At 41.3% G+C, this 12,893-nt stretch overlaps 1 protein-coding gene across 1 annotated transcript; it reads left to right on the top strand.

Annotated features, from left to right (window-relative positions):
- Nucleotides 1–503: 503 nt before the first annotated feature.
- Nucleotides 504–12,070, top strand: LOC120831052 (excitatory amino acid transporter 1). Its single transcript, XM_040196176.2, has 10 exons — nucleotides 504–1,083; nucleotides 1,555–1,848; nucleotides 2,645–2,782; nucleotides 7,152–7,353; nucleotides 7,449–7,491; nucleotides 8,110–8,378; nucleotides 8,464–8,697; nucleotides 8,977–9,171; nucleotides 9,557–9,691; nucleotides 10,200–12,070. Exons 2-10 carry the CDS (start codon nucleotides 1,665–1,667, stop codon nucleotides 10,402–10,404), a joined length of 1,605 nt encoding a protein of 534 aa, XP_040052110.2. The 5' UTR covers nucleotides 504–1,083; nucleotides 1,555–1,664; the 3' UTR covers nucleotides 10,405–12,070.
- The last annotated feature ends 823 nt before the right edge of the window (nucleotides 12,071–12,893 follow it).

Genomic DNA, 12,893 nt, shown 5'->3' on the forward strand with positions numbered 1-12,893 from the left:
TTTGATCCCCAGACACATTCACCCACCGTCACACATTCACAGACACACATACGCACACACATATGCACATATTTCATACGACCTCAGCAATTACCACGTTGCACATTCTACACTGTGAATTCCTGAAACTCCGTTGCCAAACCAAACGGTCGGCCTGCTTGTATTTGTATCCTCCTCAGTGCGAGCGCTTTGCATTCCAACCACTGAGGCTTCTGTGTCTGCCGCTCAGGTAGTCGTTAGGAATAAATGGCACACATGTAGCTAACTCGCACAAAAGTCAGTTTGCCAAGAACATCTAGTTTAAAAACATGTGTCACTGTTTGCGCAGATTGTTGGTTTGGAAGCTAAATGTTCAAACAGATCACCGGTTGCATCACTGGCAGCTGTTAAACATTCAACCGCTCTGTTTTGCTGAGCCAGTCGCTGTTTTTCGTGAATAAGATGACCTTTGTCTTGTGCCAACGTCTAATGATTTAAAAAGCAGGAAAGGTGCATTGATGAGTGTGTCGGTTGGAGATGTGTCGAAGATAATGTATGAATAGCAGCTCCGCTTCCGTTTTTTTGATGGATGGAGGACTTTTAAACCTCGATTGACTCACTCTCCCCAGGAATCTCCAATCAGGTTGGGTTTATCAAGCGTGAAAAAACATTTGAAAAAACGCCTTAGAGGGACTGAAGAAAACAAGAAGTTCCTTTCTCTTTTTCCTGCTCGGAAAGCTCATTATTCCTCAAGCTCCCCTCTGACTGAAAAGCACCCCCCTGCCTCTCCTCTAAATTACTTAACTTTTTCAGTTCGCGCCTCAGCTCGCCACAAGGCCCCACTGTGTTTAACTCCAGTTCTTCTTCTGCTACGGCACCGCCTCCATTTTCTCACTGGCCGTTTTATTTTCTCCTCCCCTCCTTTCCTTTCTCCTCCCCTCTCCTCGTTTTCTCCCGTTTCTCTTCATTGCTGGTTACTCACACCAAGCAGCTCACAGCCAAAGAGCTCCTCTGTCCCCTCCACGCTGACCGGGCTTTACACCACAACTTTGCCCCTGAAAAAAAATTGAGATTACCAGAAGAATTCATTGCTCAAGTTTAAAGGTACAACGTGTTTTTCTATTTTATCATTTCTTCAAATACAAATTTTAACATTTGACCTGCAGCTGTCTCAGTGTTTTTTTTGCATGTGTGTCAGGCTTTGAATCAATATTGGTGTAACGACACGTGTGTTGTCGTTAGGCAAGTGCACGTATGAGGAAGTCTAAATGTCCTCACAGCTCTGAGTGAACCACGTGTGTTCTTCACTCCCTTACAAAGGGTTTAATTGGCTACAAAGTTACATTATATTACATCTTGTTACACATTTTGGGGAGTAGTGAGATTATTTGCCCATCCACTTTGCATGTGCTGTCTACAGTTTTTGAGAGGCAGTTCCAAGCCAAGCCACGATACACAGCTTACAACTTGTAAAATTACAAATCTTTATCATCTGACTGACTTCGACACTTGTTTTTCTGCCCAAATATCCAATGCTAACTCTCACACTGTGTTCTTCCCTTCTTCTGTCCAAAGGAGAGTTGTGACACAGAGGAAGAGGAGCAACGGCTTTCATTCAGCACCACCTTAAAGGTGCCGGTTTAAAGGTCTCCAGTTTATAACAGATCTGAATTCCGGAAGCAGCTATGGTTCAGAGCAACGGGGAGAACGCACAAAGGAACCAAAGAGGTCTCCACCAGATCCGGTCCGCGATCCAGACCCGGTCCCTGTTGGCCAAGAAGAGAGTGGAGAACATCACCAAGAGTGATGTGAAGGGATTTTTCACTCGAAATGCCTTTGTCCTCTTAACCGTCGCTGCTGTAATTCTTGGTGAGTGTGAACCTTTTCTTTGTTCCATAAGACACTGCTTAGACCTAAAACCTCCTCTACATCATCATTCCACCCCTCCTCTAATTCATGCTTGAAGAGAATAGACAGCCGATGTTCTGCCTCACCCCGTCACTCTGGCGTGACCAATGCAAGTGTGGCAGTACGGAAGAAGGAGAAGAATGGAAACAAACACACCGGACGAGAGAATAAAGGGACCTCAGATGAACTTAGCAGACAGGCATTTTTCTGACCCTGCAGCTGACCCTTGACCTCTTGCTATTAACCCTTGAATCTGACCCAGTGGGAAGTGAGCCAGGCCCACCCACCGCATGCACATCTGCGGGCCGTGACAAACACGTGTGACTTGAATTCTTCCCTTTGGGCTGCTGGGTCAGCCAGCTGGGCGCTGTTTGTGGGTATAAACTGCTCGTTGAGAGGATAGACGTTGAATGAAAGCACCACTGCACAAGTATATGAAGTTTAAAAATGACCACAGCGGAAGTGAAATAGCAGCATATGTCACTGCTGCTTTAAAGTCTTCTGAGCTACAAGGATCCTGTACTCATACGCTTGACCCTTGAACGCTTTACCTCACTACTCTTGCATCATTGTTCTTTTGCATCATTATTAAAACCATATTCTTAAGGTGGATTCAGATTTTTTGTTTTGTTATCATGGTTTTGATACCCATTTATAAATATTATGCATAACATTTTGCTCTAAAATGATTACACATAACTATGATATGTAACTCACAACATTTTTACTTTTCCTCTACATCTGATCCACATTTTAGGCATTGCACTTGGATTTGCCCTGCGACCTTATAAGTTGTCTTACCGCGAGGTGAAGTACTTCTCCTTCCCCGGGGAGCTGCTGATGCGAATGCTTCAGATGCTGGTTCTGCCCCTGCTTGTTTCCAGCCTCATCACAGGTATGAACATCAGGTCATTTTAGTTCCACTCAAAAATCTCCCACAAGAACTGTAGTACTTGAATTATTCTCATTAATTTGAAATGAAAAGAAAAGAACAGCATCCTTGCTTTTTGAACCTGAACCCGTTTTTCTTGACATTGATGATCAAAGTAACACGTTTCTCACACCCGTGAATTTACTAATTACATCACTAATGTTGGCAAAATAAATGTGACATGGTGGAACACAACCAAGGCACACGGTTACTACTTTATAAAGGCAAAAACTATTGGCTATTTTTAGTTTAGTTAAATGTACCTCAGATATCTAAAATAAGCACTTATTCCTGTGTGGCACTTCAAAACAGAATGACACTTTTTAGTTCTATATATATATATATATATATATATATATATATATATATATATATATATATATATATATATATATATATATATCCATCCATCCATTGTCAAACCGCTTATATATATATATATATATATATATATATATATATATATATATATATATATATATATATATATATATAAAAACCTAAGTCACCACACACAGCCTTCTACTTTATCTTCTAATACTGCACAAATTCTAACATGTCGTTTTATCTGCACATCTGCAGTGTGTCCGGTAGCCTGTTGGCTCGGCGCGGGTCCACAGCTTTTTGACAACAATTGTAGAAACAGCCCACACAAAAAAACATTCACCTTTATCCACTGCGTCTGCTAAAACTGTCTCAGTATCTGAAATAAAGTTATAGCACAGCATCACAATGTATGTAAAAAGTAGGGTCATACTCTGACTGTTGGAGATTTTAGTACATTATTAATAAGCGGTGTTGGTTTTCTGTTAATAGAGCACACACCAGGGAAAGTCATTGTTGTTGTTTTGTGGCTAAATAGACCAGACCTCATGAGTGGCCGGCTGTTTGTTCAGTCTACGCTGTTTGTTGGCTTTGGGCCCAGTGGTGGACGGGGTAAAGATTAACTAATAAGTGAGAGACAGACAGACATTGAGATATGCTTTGAATTTGTACTATTAGATTTCCTGTCTGTTTTATGAGACTATTAGTCCCTCGGTACAGACACACATTATTATTTGTCTTTGCTTGTTGTTTGAGCCTTTGCCCAGTTGGCACATTTAGGGATAAGGCCATGATGATATCAGTCACATGCTCGACCCATATTCTAAAGATCTCAAACTTGACCAAGCATAACCAAAGCCACTCCAAATGTGTAGCGTTTTAATTGAATAAGCAATCATGGATCTGTGGGATTTGCTGCAACTCACATGTACTTGAGAATATGTTTGAGCGTATGTTTGAGAAGCACACAAACATACGACGCTGAGATGTTCTGTCCTCATCCATGGATATAGTGAGTTTGTTTGTCACTGTTGACATGGTTCATCTACCCTCAGTCAGACCTGCGGCGATGTTGTTTCCAGAGGCGAAGGCCTGCGGGTTTATGACTGAGCTGAGCCTCCACTTGTTATGGAAGTAGAAGAATAGACTTTCCAAAAACACTGGTCAGCAGCACTGACTGGTAAAGCTAGGCGGGACATACTAAATGTCCAATCCTTGAGCAGTGATTGACATCGCCAGAGGCCCATTTCAGGAAGGGATGAGAGAGCCACGTCCGATAATAACCTCCTTTGTGCCGCGTTGAGGCACTACATCAGCACCCTCTGACATCATTGCCACATGACAGCAGCTAAAACACGTCGAAACCAACAAAGAGTCCAGTTTGTGGCCAAGTCATCTGGCTTATGTGTGTAAGTGTGCCCCATCCAGCTTATCAGGTACAGCGTTATCTGCTAAAGCTGTCAACAAGTGTGTAAAAGTGTCTACTTACTTTATAAATACTTAATAAATACTTTATACAACGGAATCGGTTACGCCCTCATTCAATCACAAATACAAGTTTGAATGGCACATGTAATTCTTGCAAATTTGAAATCTGTCATTCCAAGACCTGATCAGAATTAAAATCAGAATTAAAATCTATACAGCTTCATGACAAAACAGTGTTTGACTTGCTTTTGTTTTGATGAATGAAGACACTCAATCAAACTATGCAGAGCAAAAGTCAAGCGACCAGAAAGGTATTTCTGATGTTGCAGTGTGTGCTTTTGGGTTGAACTGATCTGGTTTCACACTAAAAATATGTGAGAAAAGCTCATACGAGATGTTTATTATTCATTATTATCATTGCAGCACTAAAATGTAAAAATCTCAAATGATTTTATAGCTCAGATGGAAACATCATTGGCAATCTGTCAGGGATTTAGTATAGTTGAGGTCAGAGGTCACAACAACAGCAACATTAAATGTAAAAAGTAAATGTTTCAGCAAAACCTGCACACGTACAAATTCCTGTATATGCTGACATTAGAAGCTAGCAGTTCTCCCTAAGTTAAATGGTTCCTGGTTAAGTAGCTACATAGTCCAGGTATAACTTCATACTTTCAATCAAAGAAATCATCATATACTAATATTTTAAAATGTATTTCATGTAAAACCTCATTTAAACAAGTCCAAGTCTAAGCCTTTGGAGATAAATCTTAACATTTAGGGGGGTGACACCGCACTATTTGCTGAAACGTTGAATATAAAATCTCCTGCAAATAATGATGTATTTATCTCAATTGTATTTTCCACCTCTGTACTTGAAATCCCATTATTGAGATATCTTCGGACGGCAAGCCTCCCGGTAAAGTTTTGTTAGGGCTGTGCAATCAATCTTAGCCCAGTGAATGTTAACTGCCCTCTGGTTAGACCTCTAGCAACCCCCCCGTCCCCCTACTTTTGTGTCCAACGAACATTCCCCATATGCGGAAGAAAGTCATTTGGTTCCCCTTCAATCTTGATTCTTTCGTACTTTTGAAAGGATCGGTGAGATCCGTTGTTGCCGGGACAACTGGCTGGGGGTCATTGTGCGTGTGTTGGGCAGACCGAGTCAACAAGTTTTCCCAGGGCGGTCAGAAAAGGAATACGAGGAGAGCAGGAGAATTTGGATGGGTGGAAGTCGGGGGTGGGGAGGATTGCAGCAATAAGATCAGCGTGCAAGAAAGAAAAAGAGGGGAGGCAGACAAAGACGTCGGAGAGTAGTAAGAGCAAGGGAGGGCCGCGACGTGGGCCCCCTGAAACAAGAGGTGGGGTGTTTTGCAAAGCAGGTAAAGAATTTGGGGGAAGAGAATGAGGGAGGGGAGTCGTGGGCATGTTGAGACCAGAGGAAGAGCGAGGGACAAAGTAGGGTCAGCATGTACAGACACACACACAGCTGATGAAGATAATGGCCATAATATGAGCCGACACTTTGAAAGTACAACACCGCCATTGTGCCCATTGATCCGGCTTGTCTGTGTCCAAGTCCTTTTTTCTGGATGTTAGTCCTTCTGTTTCCCAACATTATCCTGTCACAGTCGATTCAATGCTGCGAGAGAGCTGCGGAGGACGGTTTGGCCTCCGGGGTCCATGCGACGTTATAAGCATGTGCCTCATATACAACTTTTATTCCCCTAGAGACATTTGTCAATCCTTTACCAAGATCCAGCTGTCTAAAAATATTTCTTGTGCAATATGAAGGTTACCTGTAGTTCATCATTTTCCTTTTCTATATGTATGATCACAAGATTTGCAACCCCGTCGTTGGTTGTTTCTTGTGAATCTTGCTGCGAAACATCTGTTGCATGAAACGTTGCTCGTTTGGTGTTTTCTTACACAAATATTCAATTGAGTGCCGTGTTAATCTCTGTGTTGGCAAAATAACCAATGTCTCACTTTGGGACATACGGCGCTGTTATATAATGAAATAGAAAACCATATTTTTAATGATGCTAACCTTTTACCCAAATAGCAAAAGCACAAAATCACAATTTGGGAACTTGATATTTGGTATGAGAGTTTTTGCCATGACTTGTTTCATTAAAAAGTAGCTTGTGAGCCAAAAAGGCGTGTGCACGTCTGATGTAGAGCATGTCAACATAATTTGCGTATAGATCTGGGTGCTGTACAAAAGGTGTTGTTTTCAGTAAAGGTCAGAGTCAGATTGAGTTTCGTGCCGCCCTTTGTAATCATACATAGCGGGGCAGATAATCCACATAGGTGTATTGGACCCATAATCAGCACTTTTCCCATGGTAACCGTACACTCACAGGGGCAGAAGTTAGCGACAGATCTATGCGCGACTAAAAGTGAAAGGGATCTTTTTATACAAATTCCGTTGAACTTGATTCTGAGAATGTTTAAGTCCATGTGACTGCAAGCTATTTGTGCGCAAATACAAATGCGTGACTGAAAATGGAGAAACTCTTTGGAGCACTTAAGCCATTTGCAGTGAAATAGATTCATTTAGACGACGTGTCCTTCTCAGGTATGGCCGCTCTGGATGGCCGTGCTTCTGGGAGAATGGGGATGAGGGCGGTGATCTACTACACCACCACGACCGTCATTGCCGTGTTCATCGGTATCGTCCTGGTTCTCATCATCCACCCTGGAAAAGGATCAAAGGATGAGTTCATCAAACAGCCGATTGAGCAGATCAACCCAGCCGATGCCTTCCTGGACCTCATCAGGTAGCAACCCAAACTCGTATGCACCTTTTGTACTCTGAAAGTCCTTTGTTAAACCTAACAAAAATGTACCTGTTTTGTTTTGTTTTGTTTTCTAGAAACATGTTTCCTCCGAATATTGTGGAGGCTTGCACCAAACAGGTGACTGTCCCTCTCTGTGTCCTTCCTCTGTCTTTGTCCCCCAATTACATTAAAATATTGTATTCCTTAATTGCACATTTTGTGTTGTTTGAAGCCTCTGGGGTACTCTGCTTTTGCATCTTCGCAATGCCGTTGTCATTCCTGTGGGCTTTCAATTACTTACTTGAGACCTCTGTTACACAGGAAATTCAATTCCTCGGCAATTACATGTAAATTTTCTTTCCATTCTTACATCTGACAGAGCTCAGCTCAGATTTAACAGAAGCCCTCGTCTCAGTGGCACTTATATGTCCTTGTTTGACCACATTTTATGCAATAGGGGGTATAACGGTGAGATTGGAACATTTTTCAGTACCAGAAGGTTATGAAGGAAGTTGAAAGCAGAAACAAAAAACTATATTGTTAACAAACAAAACATGGTTTTAATGTAAAGAATTGAAATGTACCTAAAGAAGGTGTGTTTTGAGATTTAGAATATTTAAAACACATGTTCTTTATATTCTAGATGTTCATGGTAAATGTAATATCTTTGACTAGAATATTATTCTTGGCTAAAATAATTTATGAACATATTCTTGCTTTAGGAATTAACCGCTCTTCAACTCGTCCCCTTCCCAGTTCAAGACGCAGTATGCCAAGAGAGTAGTCCACGTGACGATGACAGTGAACGACACAGTATTCACACTCAACGGCAGCCAGGTGATCACCCGGGAGGAGATGATCCCAGTCCCGGGGTTGGTTAATGGGGTCAACGCGCTGGGCCTGGTGGTGTTCTCCATCTGCTTCGGTCTGATCATCGGGGGCATGAGGGAGAAGGGCCAGCCCCTCAAGGACTTCTTTGACTGTCTCAATGAAGTCATCATGAGGCTGGTCGCCATAATCATGTGGTAAGTACCAGCAGGGATGAGACGCTAACGTGGAATGAACTGTTGGATGATGTGTATTAATCGTAACACACCCCACACGCCTCAGGTACGCCCCCATTGGTATCCTGTTCCTGATTGCCGGGAAGATCGTGGAGATGGACGACATCGCAGACATGGGCGGCCAGCTGGGAATGTACACGGTGACAGTCATTTGCGGCCTGCTCATCCACGCCGTAATTGTCCTGCCGACGCTCTACTTCCTCGTCACCAGGAAGAACCCTTTTGTTTTTATCGCCGGGCTGCTGCAGGCTCTCATCACTGCCCTGGGAACATCTTCAAGGTGTGCGATTGGCTTCTTCATCCCCAAAATGTCCAACTCATAATCTCAGACTGATAAGAAATGTCATGGTGGAATGTATTGTAGTTTTCTCACATGCAACACTCAGTGAAGGGCACAGGGGAATTAACTCGTTTCATTGGTAAAGGTCTCACTGGATGCAGCAGATGAAGCGTGTTGATAAGTATGATTGAGCATCCTATGGTGTCTCTGGGATGGGTCGACTTTTTCTATGTTTGTTTTTTCACCCCCCCCCCCCCCCCTCCCTCTCTCATCTGACAGTTCGGCCACGCTGCCCATCACTTTTAAATGCCTGGAGGAAAACAACAAGGTGGATAAGCGCGTCACCCGTTTTGTGCTCCCTGTCGGCGCCACCATAAACATGGACGGCACTGCGTTATATGAAGCCCTGGCTGCCATCTTTATTGCTCAGGTCAACGATTACGACCTTAACTTTGGACAAATTCTCACCATCAGGTATGTGATATACTGTATTCTACGCTTTCCTAAATGTCCTTCATTCAACGATTTGTAAAACAAACAAAAGGAATGCCTGCTCGTAGATTCTCAACAGTTTTGGATGAACCGGAAAATATTATAATAATAATATATCACATTTGTTTTTTATTGTGGCTAGAAACACAGACAAACCCAAGTGAATCATCTCCAAGCCTCAAAACCACAGGTTGCTGCTTTAAAAATGGTTTTCGACTGGTTGTTCTTTTTGACTAGCAGTAGATTTGAAATGTATTTTAGCCCATGGAATGAAATCCAAGAGACCCTTCTGTCCCAGTTTCCCGGTAATTCAATATTTTAGGCACGAAAACAGCATCTAACGTTTGTTCTGCTCTTTCCCCATCAGTATCACGGCTACAGCAGCAAGTATTGGAGCAGCTGGAATCCCTCAGGCAGGGCTGGTCACCATGGTGATAGTGCTAACGTCTGTAGGCCTTCCCACTGATGACATCACACTCATCATTGCAGTCGATTGGTTCCTGTAAGTATTGGTTATTCGACATCTTAGGAAGCTTTTCATTGAAAATATGAATGTCAACAAACAAAACATGATATAGTCAAGGGGTTTCCTTAAGTGACAACAGAGCTCTGGACAAACTGGATTGAGAGGGATGCAACGGCTTAAGTCATAAGAAAATGCCATTAGAATTTAGTGGTATGCATTCTATTCAGCTCTTGTCAGGGGGATTTTGAGGAGACAAAGGGGATCGGCTTGGTGTGCACTCTCGAGTGGATTATGGGACGGCTTCCAGAGACCTGCCTTTAACATCTCTTTTTTTTTATAAAGTCAGCATCTTAACAAGTGCCCTTTCATTGTGTTTGGAAAAGTTAGCCTCCGGTTAAATAATGATACTATTGTATGCAAACACACTTAAAGACACTCCTTGCTTATTTCATGTTCAATGACGTCATCTGTCATCTTGTTGCATCTTGTTGCATCTTGTCTTCTCTATGCCTCCCGTCCTCACCCGTTACCCGTCTTTCCTCAGGGACCGATTGCGCACCACCACCAACGTCCTCGGAGACTCCATCGGTGCAGGTATAGTGGAACATCTGTCTCGCCACGAGTTGCAGAAGGACCCCGAGGTGGGCAACTCGGTGGTGGAGGAGGTAAACAAGAAGCCGTACCGGCTCATCTGCCAGGAGAATGAGTGTGATAGAGAGAGGCCCGTTGACAGCGAGACCAAGATGTAGATTCTTATCTGAAGCTGTCCACATTGGCAGGAAAACTATTGCACTGCATCGAATCACATTTTCAAACTATGCTCGCCTTCATTTGCCCTACCGTCACAAATTTGGGGGGTTTGAAATGAATTGATCTACAGCTAGAATATTTTTCCGCCAAGATGTGTAAGATGTAGTGTGGTCTTTTGTGGCACACCTTTGACTTGAAATGGTCTGCTGTTGCATTGTCTTCTTTAGGGTTTACAGTATGATGCTGGGTACAATATCTCGCATAGGTAGGCTGCTGTTCACTACTAAGACATTAAGACATACTAAGAAATACTTTAAGGCCTGATGGTCCATGGCTTTCATGCCACAACTCCTCTCAGAACTGTGATGACTAATCTCCCCCACTAGAGGTCAGTATTGCTGTGCGCTAATATGCACACAGCAGTTTATAGCCCATATATGCAAGGCTTTGTTGTTATCGTTTTTCTTTTGTTTTAGCGTGTTGTGAGTGAAATTGTTCTTCTGAAATGGTTGTACAAATCCAGCTACTTTCTGAGAAAAGGGCTGCTTTTTTTTTACCAACTTCTGTACGCACATGAGTGGCTTTATTTGAGTTGTGGTACCTTTCAATGACTGAGTGCGTGATGTAATTTACCCGTAGGCAAACGTACTTTTTAAATCAGTCAGTGCTATCATAATATCTATTTTTTTTTTTAAAGTATTCCTCAAACCAATCATTACAATCATGAAGGTGGACAAACCAAAATCATTTTTACCCCCTACATTTGAAAGCATAACCAAATTAGAATTGTAAACCATTATATTTCAACCAAAAAAACACAAAGAAACGTACCAAATTTCTATATAGTTTCCTTATACCATACTGGACCATGCTTAAACATGCGCAATAGTCAGTACTGCTTCAATGGAAATATAGTAGGTATTTTATTGCTTTATTACAATCTGATGAAAAGGCTGAGTTGATCCCTCAGGTCCTCTGCAATGGACATGGGATAAAACTATTGAATTGAAATATTTACATGGCAATATGAAATATTTTTAATTCAATAAATAAAACAGTACTCAGTAGTTTGGATAGTTAACTTTAAATTGTATCTCTTCTTTATTTAGATATGTCAAATGAATGTTTTTTCAGTTGCTTTAATATGGATGCATGTTGTAAAGTAAAATATTTCAGATAATTCCACAAACAGTTTGTTTTAGCTCGCTTGGGCTTGAGTTAATTCAGCATATGTAACAATGTATAGGTTGCTTTGTATAGAAGGTTATTTGTAATATACTGTGCTTGTATAGATACATGCAGAAACATATGTACATTAATTGTAGATTCAAAATTGTAAAAGGTTACCTGAGGATTGCGTATGTAAAGATGTTGTAACCATACTAAACAAACCTCATGACCAAACTAACAATCCCTCTAGTTCCTTATGCTAATGAAAAAAATGGCTGATATAAAGGACCAAATGTTTTTGTCCTTTACATACTTGGAAAATGGAATAGTTCCAATGTTTACAGATCCAGGTGTCTCTCTTGAGATGATTGTTTCTTTCATGACTTCTCTCACACACACACACACACACACACACACACACACACACACACATGATTGAACAAAAGCTGTAGTTTTATCTTGCATGGATTTTTATGAATAAAATAAATAAACTCAGTGGTTGTGTATTTTTCATTTTATCATGGATATCTGAAAGACCACAAATTTCATCTATGAACTCGATAGATATGTGTAATAAGCCAACCAGATATCTATTGAATAGATCGTTTATCTTTTTTTTAATCAAGGGTCTTACGGACAAAGGGGGTCATATGCTGTGCAGCTCACAGGTAAATTACTAACCGGTAGCTTTATAAATGGACTTGTCTTGAGCTAACTAAGACGTACCTGTTCTAAATACTGTGCTATTTACCCACATGCACATATAAAAGCTGCTCAGGAGGATGTAACCCAAAGATACAGAGCTGCTTAGTGAGTGTCAATGTGACAGCATCTGGTGAAAGCTGCGACTGGAGTGGAACGTTATATTCTCATTGTCCTCTACCAACACAGATTTTGCTCGCTGGAATTGGGAGTCCCAAGCCGATATGCTTTATGGAGTGGTGTAGTTTAGGGCTATTGCCTCCCTACCAAATACAGGATTCTTCTCAGAATACTCATCACTATTATATTTAACAAATGCCAGTGCTGACACCTTGAGGTCAAACAGTGATTTGATCTCCTTCAAAACCCTGTTATTCACACTTCCTGAAAAAATTGTATTTAAATTCATCATGTATGCCAAACCTTTTCAGATAAAGCACTTAAAGGCAGTACTTATAAGTAATACACATACTTAGCGACCATCAAATTTAATAACACAATATATTATAATAAAATAAAAATGTATCTTTCATGAAAGGCTAATCTATGTCTTCATTTTTGTTTACTTTTAACCATCCTAACTTTAAGTGACATAGCTATCAGTGTGTTTGCAGAT

Source organism: Gasterosteus aculeatus, chromosome 13, assembly GCF_964276395.1.
Source record: "Gasterosteus aculeatus chromosome 13, fGasAcu3.hap1.1, whole genome shotgun sequence".
NCBI lineage: Eukaryota > Metazoa > Chordata > Actinopteri > Perciformes > Gasterosteidae > Gasterosteus > Gasterosteus aculeatus.

Coding starts and splice junctions, on each gene's coding strand:
- LOC120831052 (XM_040196176.2), top strand. CDS start 1,665: ATGGTTCAGAGCAACGGGGAGAACGCACAAAGGAACCAAAGAGGTCTC. Junction 8,379..8,463: donor CTGGTCGCCATAATCATGTG/GTAAGTACCAGC, acceptor CACACGCCTCAG/GTACGCCCCCATTGGTATCC. Junction 9,172..9,556: donor GGACAAATTCTCACCATCAG/GTATGTGATATA, acceptor TTTCCCCATCAG/TATCACGGCTACAGCAGCAA.